Source organism: Alosa sapidissima, chromosome 21, assembly GCF_018492685.1.
Source record: "Alosa sapidissima isolate fAloSap1 chromosome 21, fAloSap1.pri, whole genome shotgun sequence".
Taxonomy (NCBI): domain Eukaryota; kingdom Metazoa; phylum Chordata; class Actinopteri; order Clupeiformes; family Clupeidae; genus Alosa; species Alosa sapidissima.
The window spans coordinates 18,277,667-18,294,492 of record NC_055977.1 but is presented as its reverse complement, the minus strand read 5'-3'; the positions used below and the strand labels follow the sequence as shown (position 1 = coordinate 18,294,492).

Sequence of the window (16,826 nt, the reverse complement as noted above, 5' to 3'; positions counted from 1 at the left end):
CAGATCGGTGGACTGCTTTTTTATTTTTATTTAATATCTTAAATAATATATGAAATTTCTCAAAAAATGGCTAATGGGTCGTTGTAAATTAAAATGATGGGGATTGGAGAAGATTTAGGCCTGTCTAGATGGTCCTTTTGATTTGGAATGAGGTTTGGATGACTTCTCGTGTAAGGGATGTGACCAGTCTTCTCAAAACAAGGATCATCTGACATTCCTTATACAAATTGAAATGGCCCTACCAAAGGCAGCACCAGTTTCACCTATTTCAAACATTTCATCAGAGTGTCTCTTGCTCCTTCAACTTTGAAAGTAGTTGAAGGACCAGGTTAGTGTAGTCCTCTGAGGCGGAATCCATTGGGGTCAGTAAGGGATAAGTGGAACCCACAACAAAAGCCTACCCTCACTCAATGAAATCTGCATCGACTTACCTGAAGTTATGTTATAAAGACACATAGGCTATGTAACTGATAGAGTGGAGTCTTAAGTGAAAACTAGGTTTATTCAACACCTTTGTGGAGTCCTACATTAATCCAAGACCAGGCAGGACTAGTTGAGACCAAGTCAAAAGTGGTTTGAGTCCGAGACAACACATGGACTCTGGGCCGCATAGGGCTCTGCTCTCACTGACTGGTGTGTGCGAGAGAGCGCGCTCTAACACGTCATAGTTGGTCAACATTCGGATCGCCTCTATGATGAACCCCTATAACCGAGGCCATCAGCCTAACTAATAAAATGTTCATTTGAACATAAGCCTATCAAGTGCAGTTCAGCCTCTACTCGTCGGAAAGAGAATCTGTTGTACTTGAACTCAGACATTCTAATCCAATCTTCTAATCGTGAATGGGTAGGCGGATTGCCTGTCAATTGACATGATCCTAATCTTTTTCTAACTTAGCTAGATAGATAGATAGATAGATAGATAGATAGATAGATGCTTTATTGATCCTCAGGGGAAAAATCAAGTCAAGAAATTCAACTTGTTCCTGTCTGTTCGTCTGTCTGCTCTGTTTTGGCTATACTTAGGCTACAGCTGTGCGGAGAAAAGACAACTTAATGTAAGAAAAAGACATACTGTAGGCTAGGCCAGGCCCACTGCTAAATTACAGAATGTAGCCTATATCCTATTGGAAACCCTGTGCCATTCCAACACCACTTTGCATAGGTGTAGTATCAGTGAAAAGCAGAGGCGGACAGAGTAGCTTATAGCCTACAGCTTCATTACTTGAGTAAAAGTACAGATACCCTTTGCTAAAATTTTACTCAAGTACAAGTAAAAGTACAACAGTCAGATGTCTACTTAAGTAAAAGTACTTGAGTATAAGAGTACAAGAGTACATTTTCTAACTATTGCATTACTACTGCCACAGTGCTTACATTTATGTACAGAAACATCCTACATGGAGTTATGAAAAATGTTTATGTTAATACCTTGGAGAATGTAAAAGGAATTGAAAGTAAAATCAAGATTTTCATCTTTTTACCATGTTGCCAGGGATGGGCAGTATTTGTAATACATGTATTTAAAGTACGTATTTCAAATACAAAATACTATTTTGTAATTGAAACACTTGAAGCAAAAACTATCATTAACTTGTTCGGAAAATTGAAATAGTCCGGCGAGGTGGGGCCACAGGTTGGCACATTCCCGGGATGGACCTGCTGCGTCTTCGTCCATGGTTTCGTCTCTTATCTGAATTTAACCATGGAGTTGACTTTGGAGGAAAGGTGAAGGTGATTGCTGATAGGCTGTCCCAATCAGTAGCGCCTGCACAATCCAATCACGTTTAAAAGGGAAACAACAAATTGAGGGTTTCCGAGATTTGTTGTTTTTTTAGAAGAAGTAACAGTAGGCTACTCATGGTTATGGATAGAAGTAAAGAGTACAATATTTGCCATTCAAATGTACTTGAGTAAAGTCATGAGTACTCCCCAAAAATGATACTCGAGTAAAGTAGGCCTACAGATCCCTCAAAACTGCACTCATAAATGTAGGCTACTCCGTTACTGTCCGGCTCTGGTGAAAAGCCATTAATAAATAAATAACGTGTTTTTTTCTGACCGTGTAGGGTCGCTTTGGTTATGCGTCTGCTGAATAGGCTCCTAGTCAACTAGCGATAACTTTTAACTTTAGCCAAAAAGTTAATAGACTAAAATGATAGCATATGCCTATGAAACTTGGTGTTCTCAGACATAATGACAGGAGATGGGATGGGCAGTGGTTCCTGAAGAGTGGTAGGGTTTTCAGTAGCCTATAGAGTAGATTCTGAATGTCAATGAAAGTCAATGATTATGATAATGCCCTCATTAGATAAAGAAATAAAAATGATTAAAATAATAGGCCTACACTGATTCCCACATGTAAAAAAGTAGGCTACACACGCTAAATGAGCACATTAGAATAATTGGCGTTTGCGCCTCGCTTCCGAATTAGGCTAGCCTTGCGTGATATTTGACGACCGTTTTATCAAATTCGTTAAAATACAGTAAGCGTTGATTATTAATATGCTCCAGTGAAAATATGTGTAGGCTATTTATTGATGAAAGGAGACGTTCAATACAATCTGAGAAATAGACTAGGCTACTATAGGCCTAGGCTACAGATTGGACATCATGTTGGACCAGTAGGTACCTTTATATGGCTCTGCGTTGGACAAGCTTCTTGCGTAAAGGTTTGACGTCATAGATGGTCAACATTCGGTCGTCTTTATGATGAGGGTTCGCATAAAGTTCTACGGAAATATGCATCCGAACATTACTCTGAACCCCAGTAGAAGCGTCAAACACTGTTCAGTCTCTTTGGAAAAACCAACTGCTGAAATTTCCTGATATCCTGAATAAGTAGGTAATCAGCTTAAGTCTTACATTTTATTCGTTCATATGAATCATGCCTAAATTGTTTCTGTTGGTTTGACTACCCTGTTGCACTTAACGTGAAAAAAAAAAAAGATCACAAAATCCCGGCAATAGCTAGCATCCAGGACAAGTAAACTAAGGCACTCCGGTCAGGGCCTATAATGTTCAATTATCATTTTATTTCTCTTGACTTGAACAAATTACTTGTTCATTCACAATACTGAATATTGTCGTATTTGTTTGCAGTCAGTTCTTGGAAGGAAACAATTCAGATTCAGATTATAAACTCAGATTGCAGCTCATTATGAACCCTTTTTTATTTTTAAATCTCTCCCACATTTACACAGATCCACATTGTGGATGCCATAAGGGCTCCATTCCCTGTCTGAGCACCTGAGCTGAGCCCCCAGCCAGGTCCCAGGACAATGGGGAACACAGTCAGCTGCTGCTTTCGTGCCAATCCTGGTGACCGTCAGGAGGAGGGACAGCGGCTGCAAAATGTGGGCATCAAGCATGAAGTGGCACCTCGTCGGGCAGCAGATTCTGCGGTGGAAAAGAGCATTCTCCTATATCAACAAGAGGTAGCTGCAGGACTGGTGCCAGAGGATTTAGCAGATACCACCAAGATTGTGGCCTCTAAATATCTCGATGAGGTGACTCTTAATCTTGATGTGCCCCTTGCAAAGCTTTGCACAAAGGCTGTTTTTATGGAGAAGCCTGAGACCCTGGGCTGCTCAGTCAATGTAGAGGCTCAGAATGTTTCAGTTGAAATAACAGAAACTACTCTGCCGATGACACCTGTGAGGGAGGAAGTATTTAATACCAACCTTCCAGTGGAGCATGTAATAGAGGAGGCTTCCTCGAAGATGGTAAATATCAGTCTTACTGACATTGTGCAAGCTAACAATGACAAAAATAGGACTCTAAAGGATTTTAACCTCAGAGAGGAGCTCTGCAGTGGTGACAACATGAACAGCAGCCTCCCCTCAGCTACAGCTGAAAAAGATGTACAGGCTGAGATTAGGTAAGCAGCACCTGTTGGCTGCTGATGGCACCAATAAATGCTATCAAAACACAAGTGGAATTTTGTAAAAGGTCTTTAATTCCACAGATTATTCATTCAGAGACATGCAGACACAATTTGAGTGTTAATTAATGCTCAACGTCTGTATACACTGTATATTGACAGGATGCAGGATGTATATTTATATTTCTATGAATTTCCACTTAAGCACGTTCTATAGCCTTGTCGCTCAATAAGAATTTTCATGGTCTGCCTTATATTCAAAGGCTTAGAGAGCCATTAGTTGTGTACCTGTCAGGCCTCTTTCAGCTCTGCAATTGCTTCATAATTGCAGAAAATAATCAGTTAACCTTGGTAAGTTTATAAAACCCTTAATCACAATGCTTATCCTCTGTCTGTCTGTGCAGAGGCTCTGCTGCTAAAGGCCTGAGCTCTGAGTCTTTACTGAGTGACCTGTTGGAGGGACAAGAGACCCCAGAGAGATCCCAGATTCCCGAACAGGATAAGTTAGTAGTGGAAGCAAAGAGTGAGCCTCTCGGCTACTCTGACACGATGCCTGGATCTACACCTCTGATGACACCATCAGTGAAGAAGGCAGCATCTGCTGAACCTCAGCAGCATCTTGTGAGATCAAATTGTTCCCTTGCAGAGGAATCAGCCAGATGCATTTCTATTGGATTTGACATCGCCCATCCAGGAGACCATTCAAAAGAGGAGGCTTCCTCTGAGATGGTAAACACTACCAAAGGCTTAATGATAACATCTATGCAACCATCTACCAAGGATGAGGATGGAGTCGACTATGATGACATTATCTTGCATGGCGGTATATCGACCGAGGAGACTGTTGATGATGCAATGCTTCCCCAAGAGGACCTTGCCACCAATACACCAGCTGTAAAGCTGGAGGACCGGCTGGTTCAGAATCCCTCGGCTGAGGGCGTGGTGAATAAGGCTCCAAAGGGGTTTTCTCTGGTCAGTGAGATTGATGCCCATCTGGACATGTGTGGACACCAGTCACTGCTAGACTCCTCCAAAGCCCTGGATGATGAACAGGACGTCCCTCTGCATAGCAGTGAGGATGAGCGGCTGCTCACCTCCGCCATGCTTGGCACAGGTTTCCCCTTCATAAATGCTAAGCTTGCTGAGGCTATCTCGCAGCATAGGAGTGATAGTGGTCACTCGATCAGCATGGAGGGACAGCCACCCGTTAGTGGCCTTGATCTCAACTCTGTTCCCACTGATGCTTGTGCAAGGTGAGTCAGGAAAAGTATGATTGTCTCAGTTCCATAATAGAACTGTTGTATATAATACATTGGGTTTAGTTCAAACACACAGCTTAAAGAAACATCTTAATGGGGCCTCCTCTAGCAAAGACATTTGGGAATTGCATAATGATGAGTTTATGTTGGTAGGTTTTTAATAAATTAGATTCCTTAATCTCAACATTCATTTTCTGTCTATTTATGTACAGAGGCTGTGCTGCAGCCTCTGCTGCCCAAGATGTGGTGTTTGGCCTGAGCACTAAGTCTTCACTGGGCAACCTGTTGGAGGGGCTAGATACTCCGAAGAGATCCCAGAAAAAGCAAGGCGTGAAGGCAAAGAGTGTACCCCTTCCAAAGTTGCTTGCTGAACTTGCTGAACTTCAGAAGGTTGTGGTGAGCTCAACTGGTTCCACTGACGGAGGGCTGGCTGTAAATCTCCAGGATGAGAGACCTGGAAGTGCTGGCAGGTGGAGCCCAGTGTCAGATGGGAGTGAGGCTTGGTTTACTTGGTATGTCAGTTGCATAACCATTTACCATAGGAAATGAATGAGATAGTTTTGGATCAAGTCAGTCATTAAACAGCAATTAAGACATTTAACCTAGAGCATCCAACCTCTCTCCCTACAGTGGCGAAGATCTCTATTATAGTGAGGAGGAGATTGAGGAAGAGCTGGCGAGGCAAAGTGTCATGGAAATGACTGGTGAATAACTCTCAATGATTGCTGTATTGATATTCTATCATGGCATGTACATTGCCAGTAAAAAATCTCCTTGTACTCCTTTCAATACAGTTCCAGAACAGGACCGATGCAGCTTTGAGCCGCCCGTTGGCATTTTAATTCACAGCGAGAGGGAATGGAAAGAGCAGACCACCGAAAGCATAATCATTAGAAACGTATGTCGTACATATTGCATGTGTATTTTCTCTCTTGACAAGGTGAACAAGAGCACCTGCCCAGCCTGCCACTAATCTTTTTTCACTCTATCCCTCTGTGTGCACTTTCCTCCAGGGCTACGCTGTGCTCTCCCAGAGCTTTGGATTCGTCCGGCGGGTAAGGGAAGACAACTACTGTGCCCTGCGAGCCTCCCTGTACCAGACACTGATGAGCTCTGCCCAACTTCCTGACTGGCTCCAGCGGGAGAGTTTCTTATTGGTATGCCCATCTTCTCTACCCTAGGGGTTACTAGTAGGCTGTCAAAATAACTGATTAATTTCGATTAATTAATTTGAGAAAAAATAACTGATTAAAAAAAATAACGCAGATTAATCGATTCCGTATGACCCCGAGCCGTTGTAGTCAGTAACCATTAGACTGTAAAATGAAGGAGAGAGAAGAAAATGTCCTAGATCATTGATTGGAACATTTACTTTTAAAAAACGGTCTGATGGTGTTGATAAAAAATAAAGTGTTGATTAAAATAAAGTCTTCTGCAACAAGGAATTTGCAAAGAAATAGTGTTGACATTGAGGGGAGTGTTAATTTATTTTCATTGTGTCCCCTAGGTTATATCTGTGGCCTGAAATACCTTGTATGTGAAAAACAACTTCTTCCCAAAGCACTTTTGAATTTATTTCCTCAGCATATTAGGTCATATCATAGATTATTATGCCCATTATTAAAAAAAAGAATAAAAGAGTTTTTGAACTTTAATGTCACTAATGCTGATTATTCAATGATTTATTTGAATTTAAATATTTAAAATACATTCACAGCCAAAATTATATATGCGATTAATTTAGATTAATTAATCACAGAGTATGTAATTAATTAGATTAATTTTTTTAATCGATTGATAGCCCTAGTTACTAGCTGTACATCGTTAGGAGAGATAACAGAGTCTCATTCAGAATGAACTGTCTTCCTTCTTAAACAGAAATAAAGAAATAAAAAATGTTAACTGCATCATGTTTCTATTATAGTGGAGCAGTGTTTGCTCAGGCCCTTTAACATATCAAACATTTCACTTGAATTTTGTCATTTTCCTAGATCCCTGATGAGCTTGAGACTCGTTACGGTCTGATTAAAGGCTGGTTGTTTCCTGACGTTTGCAAGCAGACAAGTGGGATCAAAGATGATGTGGATCTTATGAAACACTATCTGAGCCTTCTCCGGAAATGGGTACAACTCTCATTTGCATATTATCACAGTGGTTGGATATTGTATTACCTAAAGTAATACGTTAAACTTTGTTGACATTTCATTTTTCCATATCAGTCATTATTGTAATGCACACGTTGGGGTAACTGAGATTCTGTGTGTGTGTTGATGTTTGCGTTTCTGTATAGTGGCACGCGGCGGCAGCCTCTCCTGGGCTCGAGGGTCGCAGACGTGTGTGTGAGCAGGTCTTCCAAGGCGGAGGAGACGAGTTTGGTGTCATGGAGGCACTCAAGCTCCTGATGCTAGCCTGTGCCGTGGAATTGCACGCCGCCATGGAGAGGGGCAAAGACGTGCCAATCTTCTGCTGGCTGCTATTCTCCCGCTACACCTCCTCGTGCCCGCGCACGTTCCTGGCCAACCACCTGAGCCAGGTTGGCTTCAGTGGAGGCATGGAGCAGGTGAAAAGGCTCAGGGAGACTTTTGATGTGGTGGTTGTTGTTGTTGTTGTTTTTATTGTTGTTGTTGTCCCATTGACTGCCAGATGAGAAGGTGTATCAAAGTCTGTTGTGATATAGCCTACTGTTGTTGGCTGTTGTCTTCATTTCTGTGTTATAGGTGGAGATGTGTCTCCTGGGTTACACACTGCACCACACCATCAAGGTTTACCGCCTTTACATGGCCAACATGGCGGACTTCATTATCACTCATTACCCGGATGATCACATTCAGGACTGGCCCTCTGTCTGCCTGGTAACCGAGGATGGCCGACATTATAACGTGGCAGTTGGCGAACCCGCCTGTCCTCAGGAGGACCTTTCCAGAGGACCTCACTGATTGATTGTTGACCCAAGTGACCAAGGTCCAATCATGGCCAATTCAGGATACTATTTTACACCATTCATGTTACTTCAATACATTATTTTCTCAGCATTATATTTGCGACTGTATTGTGGATTCTTTGTCTGGAAGATTTCCTTTGGAAGGTTTATGGTTTTTATGGTTACTTAGCTGATGCTTTTGTCCAAAGTGACTTACAATGCTATACAGTATGCTATATATGCTATACAAACACTTATTTCACAGAAAGTAAGTGTTTGTTCGTCAACAATGAGAAGAATGCGCAGGACTGGGGGAGGGCATATTTTGTACCGCCATGTGGTACATGTAGTTAGTATTTATTACCATGGCAATGTCACTTAAGTGTTATTCCAATAATTCCATTGTTGTTAGTATAAAAGCTCAATGAATAAATGTAAAATGTAATGCAACGAGGTAGTTTGCAGGGAGGTTTTTGACCTTCATAAGTCACAATAGTTGAGAATAGAGAGCCTATATACCATTCCCTTCAAGTTTTTTTTGCCCCCAATGATTTTTACATAGTCTCTGACAACTTTTTGAGACCCGATATAACATCCTACTCCACTGTGACTTCGTTCATGACACTCCTGTTAATAGGCTAAACTATTATTTACATTTGCTCAAAGATTTCATAAGTATAAGTCATTTTCTCTCCCTACGTTGATGTATTCCAAGCGATCTGCTTCAGGGGCGGGGACGTAGTAATTTAAACACCATGCCTGGGTACGTAATCGCTCTCAGGGACGCCCACTGTTCGCTGGTTGGTCGGCTGCCCAACTGCCGAAATAAACGAGCGTGAATCAACCTATTCCAGACGGAGTACTGTAGGGAAAAGAAATCGACCGGAAGTACGTAGACAGGCCAAGGCCAGGCTAAGACGGCAGATTCCTAAAGAAACGCAAGCACCCACGCCATAGGTGTATCTAAAGTAGCTATGTACCAAAAATTACATTTTACCGTGACTCGAAGAGCTGTAAACAGTGTTGTAAGGCTGCGTGTACACATCCGCTTGGAGCTCCAGTGGAATTTTAATTTCATGACGAGAATTCTCGGTCTAACCGTTCATGTGCCATTGAAACGGCGTAAAATAGGCGAGCCATCAGGCCATCACTATAACTCCGAGCGTGGTAAACAAAATTGGATATTTCAGGCGGTAAATGCTCCCGTTAAAGGAATTATCCGGAGTAAAATGCACTTTAGATCGATTTACGGATGATTGGGAGTACATACGTTGAGTTGACATCCAAATCATGTCATTCGGATGTGTTTTGAGAAAGTTCGATGTTACCGTTTTTAGTCAAAGCTCGTTAGCGTGGAAGTGAGAAGGGCACATTATTTTGCCACTACAAAACGCTATTTTTATACCTCTTCTACAGTTCCAAACAACATTGCACTGGTAGTGAGTAGAGGGTCCCTAAAGCCAAACCGAAGTATCCCGAGGTCTTTATGTGGTCGGATAGAGTCCAGAATGAATTTCATCAAGGTTTCGTCTCTTATCTGAATTTAACCATGGAGTTGACTTTGGAGGAAAGGTGAAGGTGATTGCTGATAGGCTGTCCCAATCAGTAGCGCCTGCACAATCCAATCACGTTTAAAAGGGAAACAACAAATTCAGGGTTTCCGAGATTTTTCTTTTTTCCTTTTTTTAGAAGAAGTAACAGGTAGGCTACTCATGGTTATGGATAGAAGTAAAGAGTACAATATTTGCCATTCAAATGTACTTGAGTAAAGTCATGAGTAGGCTACTCCCCAAAAATGATACTCGAGTAAAGTACAGATCCCTCAAAACTGCACTCAAGTAGCCTACTGTACTCAAGTAAATGTAGGCTACTCCGTTACTGTCCGGCTCTGGTGAAAAGCCATTAATAAATAAATAACGTGTTTTTTTCTGACCGTGTAGGGTCGCTTTGGTTATGCGTCTGCTGAATAGGCTCCTAGTCAACTAGCGATAACTTTTAACTTTAGCCAAAAAGTTAATAGACTAAAATGATAGCATATGCCTATGAAACGTGGTGTTCTCAGACATGACAGGAGATGGGATGGGCAGTGGTTCCTGAAGAGTGGTAGGGTTTTCAGTAGCCTATAGAGTAGATTCTGAATGTCAATGAAAGTCAATGATTATGATAATGCCCTCATTAGATAAAGAAATAAAAAGGATTAAAATAATAGGCCTACACTGATTCCCACATGTAAAAAAGTAGGCTACACACGCTAAATGAGCACATTAGAGTAATTGGCGTTTGCGCCTCGCTTCCGAATTAGGCTAGCCTTGCGTGATATTTGACGACCGTTTTATCAAATTCGTTAAAATACAGTAAGCGTTGATTATTAATATGCTCCAGTGAAAATATGTGTAGGCTATTTATTGATGAAAGGAGACGTTCAATACAATCTGAGAAATAGACTAGGCTACTATAGGCCTAGGCTACAGATTGGACATCATGTTGGACCAGTAGGTACCTTTATATGGCTCTGCGTTGGACAAGCTTCTTGCGTAAAGGTTTGACGTCATAGATGGTCAACATTCGGTCGTCTTTATGATGAGGGTTCGCATAAAGTTCTACGGAAATATGCATCCGAACATTACTCTGAACCCCAGTAGAAGCGTCAAACACTGTTCAGTCTCTTTGGAAAAACCAACTGCTGAAATTTCCTGATATCCTGAATAAGTAGGTAATCAGCTTAAGTCTTACATTTTATTCGTTCATATGAATCATGCCTAAATTGTTTCTGTTGGTTTGACTACCCTGTTGCATTTAACGTGGAAAAAAAAAGATCACAAAATCCCGGCAATAGCTAGCATCCAGGACAAGTAAACTAAGGCACTCCGGTCAGGGCCTATAATGTTCAATTATCATTTTCTTTCTCTTGACTTGAACAAATTAGCACTTGTTCATTCACAATACTGAATATTGTCGTATTTGTTTGCAGTCAGTTCTTGGAAGGAAACAATTCAGATTCAGATTATAAACTCAGATTGCAGCTCATTATGAACCCTTTTTTATTTTTAAATCTCTCCCACATTTACACAGATCCACATTGTGGATGCCATAAGGGCTCCATTCCCTGTCTGAGCACCTGAGCTGAGCCCCCAGCCAGGTCCCAGGACAATGGGGAACACAGTCAGCTGCTGCTTTCGTGCCAATCCTGGTGACCGTCAGGAGGAGGGACAGCGGCTGCAAAATGTGGACATCAAGCATGAAGTGGCACCTCGTCGGGCAGCAGATTCTGCGGTGGAAAAGAGCATTCTCCTATATCAACAAGAGGTAGCTGCAGGACTGGTGCCAGAGGATTTAGCAGATACCACCAAGATTGTGGCCTCTAAATATCTCGATGAGGTGACTCTTAATCTTGATGTGCCCCTTGCAAAGCTTTGCACAAAGGCTGTTTTTATGGAGAAGCCTGAGACCCTGGGCTGCTCAGTCAATGTAGAGGCTCAGAATGTTTCAGTTGAAATAACAGAAACTACTCTGCCGATGACACCTGTGAGGGAGGAAGTATTTAATACCAACCTTCCAGTGGAGCATGTAATAGAGGAGGCTTCCTCGAAGATGGTAAATATCAGTCTTACTGACATTGTGCAAGCTAACAATGACAAAAATAGGACTCTAAAGGATTTTAACCTCAGAGAGGAGCTCTGCAGTGGTGACAACATGAACAGCAGCCTCCCCTCAGCTACAGCTGAAAAAGATGTACAGGCTGAGATTAGGTAAGCAGCACCTGTTGGCTGCTGATGGCACCAATAAATGCTATCAAAACACAAGTGGAATTTTGTAAAAGGTCTTTAATTCCACAGATTATTCATTCAGAGACATGCAGACACAATTTGAGTGTTAATTAATGCTCAACGTCTGTATACACTGTATATTGACAGGATGCAGGATGTATATTTATATTTCTATGAATTTCCACTTAAGCACGTTCTATAGCCTTGTCGCTCAATAAGAATTTTCATGGTCTGCCTTATATTCAAAGGCTTAGAGAGCCATTAGTTGTGTACCTGTCAGGCCTCTTTCAGCTCTGCAATTGCTTCATAATTGCAGAAAATAATCAGTTAACCTTGGTAAGTTTATAAAACCCTTAATCACAATGCTTATCCTCTGTCTGTCTGTGCAGAGGCTCTGCTGCTAAAGGCCTGAGCTCTGAGTCTTTACTGAGTGACCTGTTGGAGGGACAAGAGACCCCAGAGAGATCCCAGATTCCCGAACAGGATAAGTTAGTAGTGGAAGCAAAGAGTGAGCCTCTCGGCTACTCTGACACGATGCCTGGATCTACACCTCTGATGACACCATCAGTGAAGAAGGCAGCATCTGCTGAACCTCAGCAGCATCTTGTGAGATCAAATTGTTCCCTTGCAGAGGAATCAGCCAGATGCATTTCTATTGGATTTGACATCGCCCATCCAGGAGACCATTCAAAAGAGGAGGCTTCCTCTGAGATGGTAAACACTACCAAAGGCTTAATGATAACATCTATGCAACCATCTACCAAGGATGAGGATGGAGTCGACTATGATGACATTATCTTGCATGGCGGTATATCGACCGAGGAGACTGTTGATGATGCAATGCTTCCCCAAGAGGACCTTGCCACCAATACACCAGCTGTAAAGCTGGAGGACCGGCTGGTTCAGAATCCCTCGGCTGAGGGCGTGGTGAATAAGGCTCCAAAGGGGTTTTCTCTGGTCAGTGAGATTGATGCCCATCTGGACATGTGTGGACACCAGTCACTGCTAGACTCCTCCAAAGCCCTGGATGATGAACAGGACGTCCCTCTGCATAGCAGTGAGGATGAGCGGCTGCTCACCTCCGCCATGCTTGGCACAGGTTTCCCCTTCATAAATGCTAAGCTTGCTGAGGCTATCTCGCAGCATAGGAGTGATAGTGGTCACTCGATCAGCATGGAGGGACAGCCACCCGTTAGTGGCCTTGATCTCAACTCTGTTCCCACTGATGCTTGTGCAAGGTGAGTCAGGAAAAGTATGATTGTCTCAGTTCCATAATAGAACTGTTGTATATAATACATTGGGTTTAGTTCAAACACACAGCTTAAAGAAACATCTTAATGGGGCCTCCTCTAGCAAAGACATTTGGGAATTGCATAATGATGAGTTTATGTTGGTAGGTTTTTAATAAATTAGATTCCTTAATCTCAACATTCATTTTCTGTCTATTTATGTACAGAGGCTGTGCTGCAGCCTCTGCTGCCCAAGATGTGGTGTTTGGCCTGAGCACTAAGTCTTCACTGGGCAACCTGTTGGAGGGGCTAGATACTCCGAAGAGATCCCAGAAAAAGCAAGGCGTGAAGGCAAAGAGTGTACCCCTTCCAAAGTTGCTTGCTGAACTTGCTGAACTTCAGAAGGTTGTGGTGAGCTCAACTGGTTCCACTGACGGAGGGCTGGCTGTAAATCTCCAGGATGAGAGACCTGGAAGTGCTGGCAGGTGGAGCCCAGTGTCAGATGGGAGTGAGGCTTGGTTTACTTGGTATGTCAGTTGCATAACCATTTACCATAGGAAATGAATGAGATAGTTTTGGATCAAGTCAGTCATTAAACAGCAATTAAGACATTTAACCTAGAGCATCCAACCTCTCTCCCTACAGTGGCGAAGATCTCTATTATAGTGAGGAGGAGATTGAGGAAGAGCTGGCGAGGCAAAGTGTCATGGAAATGACTGGTGAATAACTCTCAATGATTGCTGTATTGATATTCTATCATGGCATGTACATTGCCAGTAAAAAATCTCCTTGTACTCCTTTCAATACAGTTCCAGAACAGGACCGATGCAGCTTTGAGCCGCCCGTTGGCATTTTAATTCACAGCGAGAGGGAATGGAAAGAGCAGACCACCGAAAGCATAATCATTAGAAACGTATGTCGTACATATTGCATGTGTATTTTCTCTCTTGACAAGGTGAACAAGAGCACCTGCCCAGCCTGCCACTAATCTTTTTTCACTCTATCCCTCTGTGTGCACTTTCCTCCAGGGCTACGCTGTGCTCTCCCAGAGCTTTGGATTCGTCCGGCGGGTAAGGGAAGACAACTACTGTGCCCTGCGAGCCTCCCTGTACCAGACACTGATGAGCTCTGCCCAACTTCCTGACTGGCTCCAGCGGGAGAGTTTCTTATTGGTATGCCCATCTTCTCTACCCTAGGGGTTACTAGTAGGCTGTCAAAATAACTGATTAATTTCGATTAATTAATTTGAGAAAAAATAACTGATTAAAAAAAATAACGCAGATTAATCGATTCCGTATGACCCCGAGCCGTTGTAGTCAGTAACCATTAGACTGTAAAATGAAGGAGAGAGAAGAAAATGTCCTAGATCATTGATTGGAACATTTACTTTTAAAAAACGGTCTGATGGTGTTGATAAAAAATAAAGTGTTGATTAAAATAAAGTCTTCTGCAACAAGGAATTTGCAAAGAAATAGTGTTGACATTGAGGGGAGTGTTAATTTATTTTCATTGTGTCCCCTAGGTTATATCTGTGGCCTGAAATACCTTGTATGTGAAAAACAACTTCTTCCCAAAGCACTTTTGAATTTATTTCCTCAGCATATTAGGTCATATCATAGATTATTATGCCCATTATTAAAAAAAAGAATAAAAGAGTTTTTGAACTTTAATGTCACTAATGCTGATTATTCAATGATTTATTTGAATTTAAATATTTAAAATACATTCACAGCCAAAATTATATATGCGATTAATTTAGATTAATTAATCACAGAGTATGTAATTAATTAGATTAATTTTTTTAATCGATTGATAGCCCTAGTTACTAGCTGTACATCGTTAGGAGAGATAACAGAGTCTCATTCAGAATGAACTGTCTTCCTTCTTAAACAGAAATAAAGAAATAAAAAATGTTAACTGCATCATGTTTCTATTATAGTGGAGCAGTGTTTGCTCAGGCCCTTTAACATATCAAACATTTCACTTGAATTTTGTCATTTTCCTAGATCCCTGATGAGCTTGAGACTCGTTACGGTCTGATTAAAGGCTGGTTGTTTCCTGACGTTTGCAAGCAGACAAGTGGGATCAAAGATGATGTGGATCTTATGAAACACTATCTGAGCCTTCTCCGGAAATGGGTACAACTCTCATTTGCATATTATCACAGTGGTTGGATATTGTATTACCTAAAGTAATACGTTAAACTTTGTTGACATTTCATTTTTCCATATCAGTCATTATTGTAATGCACACGTTGGGGTAACTGAGATTCTGTGTGTGTGTTGATGTTTGCGTTTCTGTATAGTGGCACGCGGCGGCAGCCTCTCCTGGGCTCGAGGGTCGCAGACGTGTGTGTGAGCAGGTCTTCCAAGGCGGAGGAGACGAGTTTGGTGTCATGGAGGCACTCAAGCTCCTGATGCTAGCCTGTGCCGTGGAATTGCACGCCGCCATGGAGAGGGGCAAAGACGTGCCAATCTTCTGCTGGCTGCTATTCTCCCGCTACACCTCCTCGTGCCCGCGCACGTTCCTGGCCAACCACCTGAGCCAGGTTGGCTTCAGTGGAGGCATGGAGCAGGTGAAAAGGCTCAGGGAGACTTTTGATGTGGTGGTTGTTGTTGTTGTTGTTTTTATTGTTGTTGTTGTCCCATTGACTGCCAGATGAGAAGGTGTATCAAAGTCTGTTGTGATATAGCCTACTGTTGTTGGCTGTTGTCTTCATTTCTGTGTTATAGGTGGAGATGTGTCTCCTGGGTTACACACTGCACCACACCATCAAGGTTTACCGCCTTTACATGGCCAACATGGCGGACTTCATTATCACTCATTACCCGGATGATCACATTCAGGACTGGCCCTCTGTCTGCCTGGTAACCGAGGATGGCCGACATTATAACGTGGCAGTTGGCGAACCCGCCTGTCCTCAGGAGGACCTTTCCAGAGGACCTCACTGATTGATTGTTGACCCAAGTGACCAAGGTCCAATCATGGCCAATTCAGGATACTATTTTACACCATTCATGTTACTTCAATACATTATTTTCTCAGCATTATATTTGCGACTGTATTGTGGATTCTTTGTCTGGAAGATTTCCTTTGGAAGGTTTATGGTTTTTATGGTTACTTAGCTGATGCTTTTGTCCAAAGTGACTTACAATGCTATACAGTATGCTATATATGCTATACAAACACTTATTTCACAGAAAGTAAGTGTTTGTTCGTCAACAATGAGAAGAATGCGCAGGACTGGGGGAGGGCATATTTTGTACCGCCATGTGGTACATGTAGTTAGTATTTATTACCATGGCAATGTCACTTAAGTGTTATTCCAATAATTCCATTGTTGTTAGTATAAAAGCTCAATGAATAAATGTAAAATGTAATGCAACGAGGTAGTTTGCAGGGAGGTTTTTGACCTTCATAAGTCACAATAGTTGAGAATAGAGAGCCTATATACCATTCCCTTCAAGTTTTTTTTGCCCCCAATGATTTTTACATAGTCTCTGACAACTTTTTGAGACCCGATATAACATCCTACTCCACTGTGACTTCGTTCATGACACTCCTGTTAATAGGCTAAACTATTATTTACATTTGCTCAAAGATTTCATAAGTATAAGTCATTTTCTCTCCCTACGTTGATGTATTCCAAGCGATCTGCTTCAGGGGCGGGGACGTAGTAATTGAAACACCATGCCTGGGTACATAATCGCTCTCAGGGACGCCAACTGTTCGCTGGTTGGTCGGCTGCCCAACTGCCGAAATAAACGA

General features: G+C 42.1%; 2 protein-coding genes across 5 annotated transcripts; both read left to right on the top strand.

Annotated features, from left to right (window-relative positions):
* The first annotated feature begins 823 nt into the window (after positions 1-823).
* Positions 824-8,179, top strand: LOC121695342. 3 transcript variants are annotated; one of them, XM_042076082.1, is made up of 10 exons: positions 824-847; positions 3,204-3,880; positions 4,288-5,136; positions 5,355-5,654; positions 5,773-5,846; positions 5,937-6,040; positions 6,156-6,299; positions 7,134-7,265; positions 7,433-7,702; positions 7,860-8,179. In XM_042076082.1, the coding sequence occupies exons 2-10, from the start codon at positions 3,282-3,284 to the stop codon at positions 8,076-8,078; spliced, it is 2,691 nt and encodes an 896-aa protein (XP_041932016.1). In that variant the 5' UTR covers positions 824-847; positions 3,204-3,281; the 3' UTR covers positions 8,079-8,179. The 3 variants fall into 3 exon arrangements, with proteins under 3 accessions (XP_041932016.1, XP_041932015.1, XP_041932014.1); XM_042076081.1 differs by lacking the exon at positions 824-847 and adding an exon at positions 2,664-2,841; XM_042076080.1 differs by lacking the exon at positions 824-847 and adding an exon at positions 2,664-2,845.
* Positions 8,180-10,585: 2,406 nt separating this feature from the next.
* LOC121695343 lies at positions 10,586-16,110 on the top strand. 2 transcript variants are annotated; one of them, XM_042076083.1, is made up of 10 exons: positions 10,586-10,775; positions 11,135-11,811; positions 12,219-13,067; positions 13,286-13,585; positions 13,704-13,777; positions 13,868-13,971; positions 14,087-14,230; positions 15,065-15,196; positions 15,364-15,633; positions 15,791-16,110. In XM_042076083.1, exons 2-10 carry the CDS (start codon positions 11,213-11,215, stop codon positions 16,007-16,009), a joined length of 2,691 nt encoding a protein of 896 aa, XP_041932017.1. In that variant the 5' UTR covers positions 10,586-10,775; positions 11,135-11,212; the 3' UTR covers positions 16,010-16,110. The 2 variants fall into 2 exon arrangements, with proteins under 2 accessions (XP_041932017.1, XP_041932018.1); XM_042076084.1 differs by having other exon boundaries at positions 10,587-10,771.
* Positions 16,111-16,826: the final 716 nt, after the last annotated feature.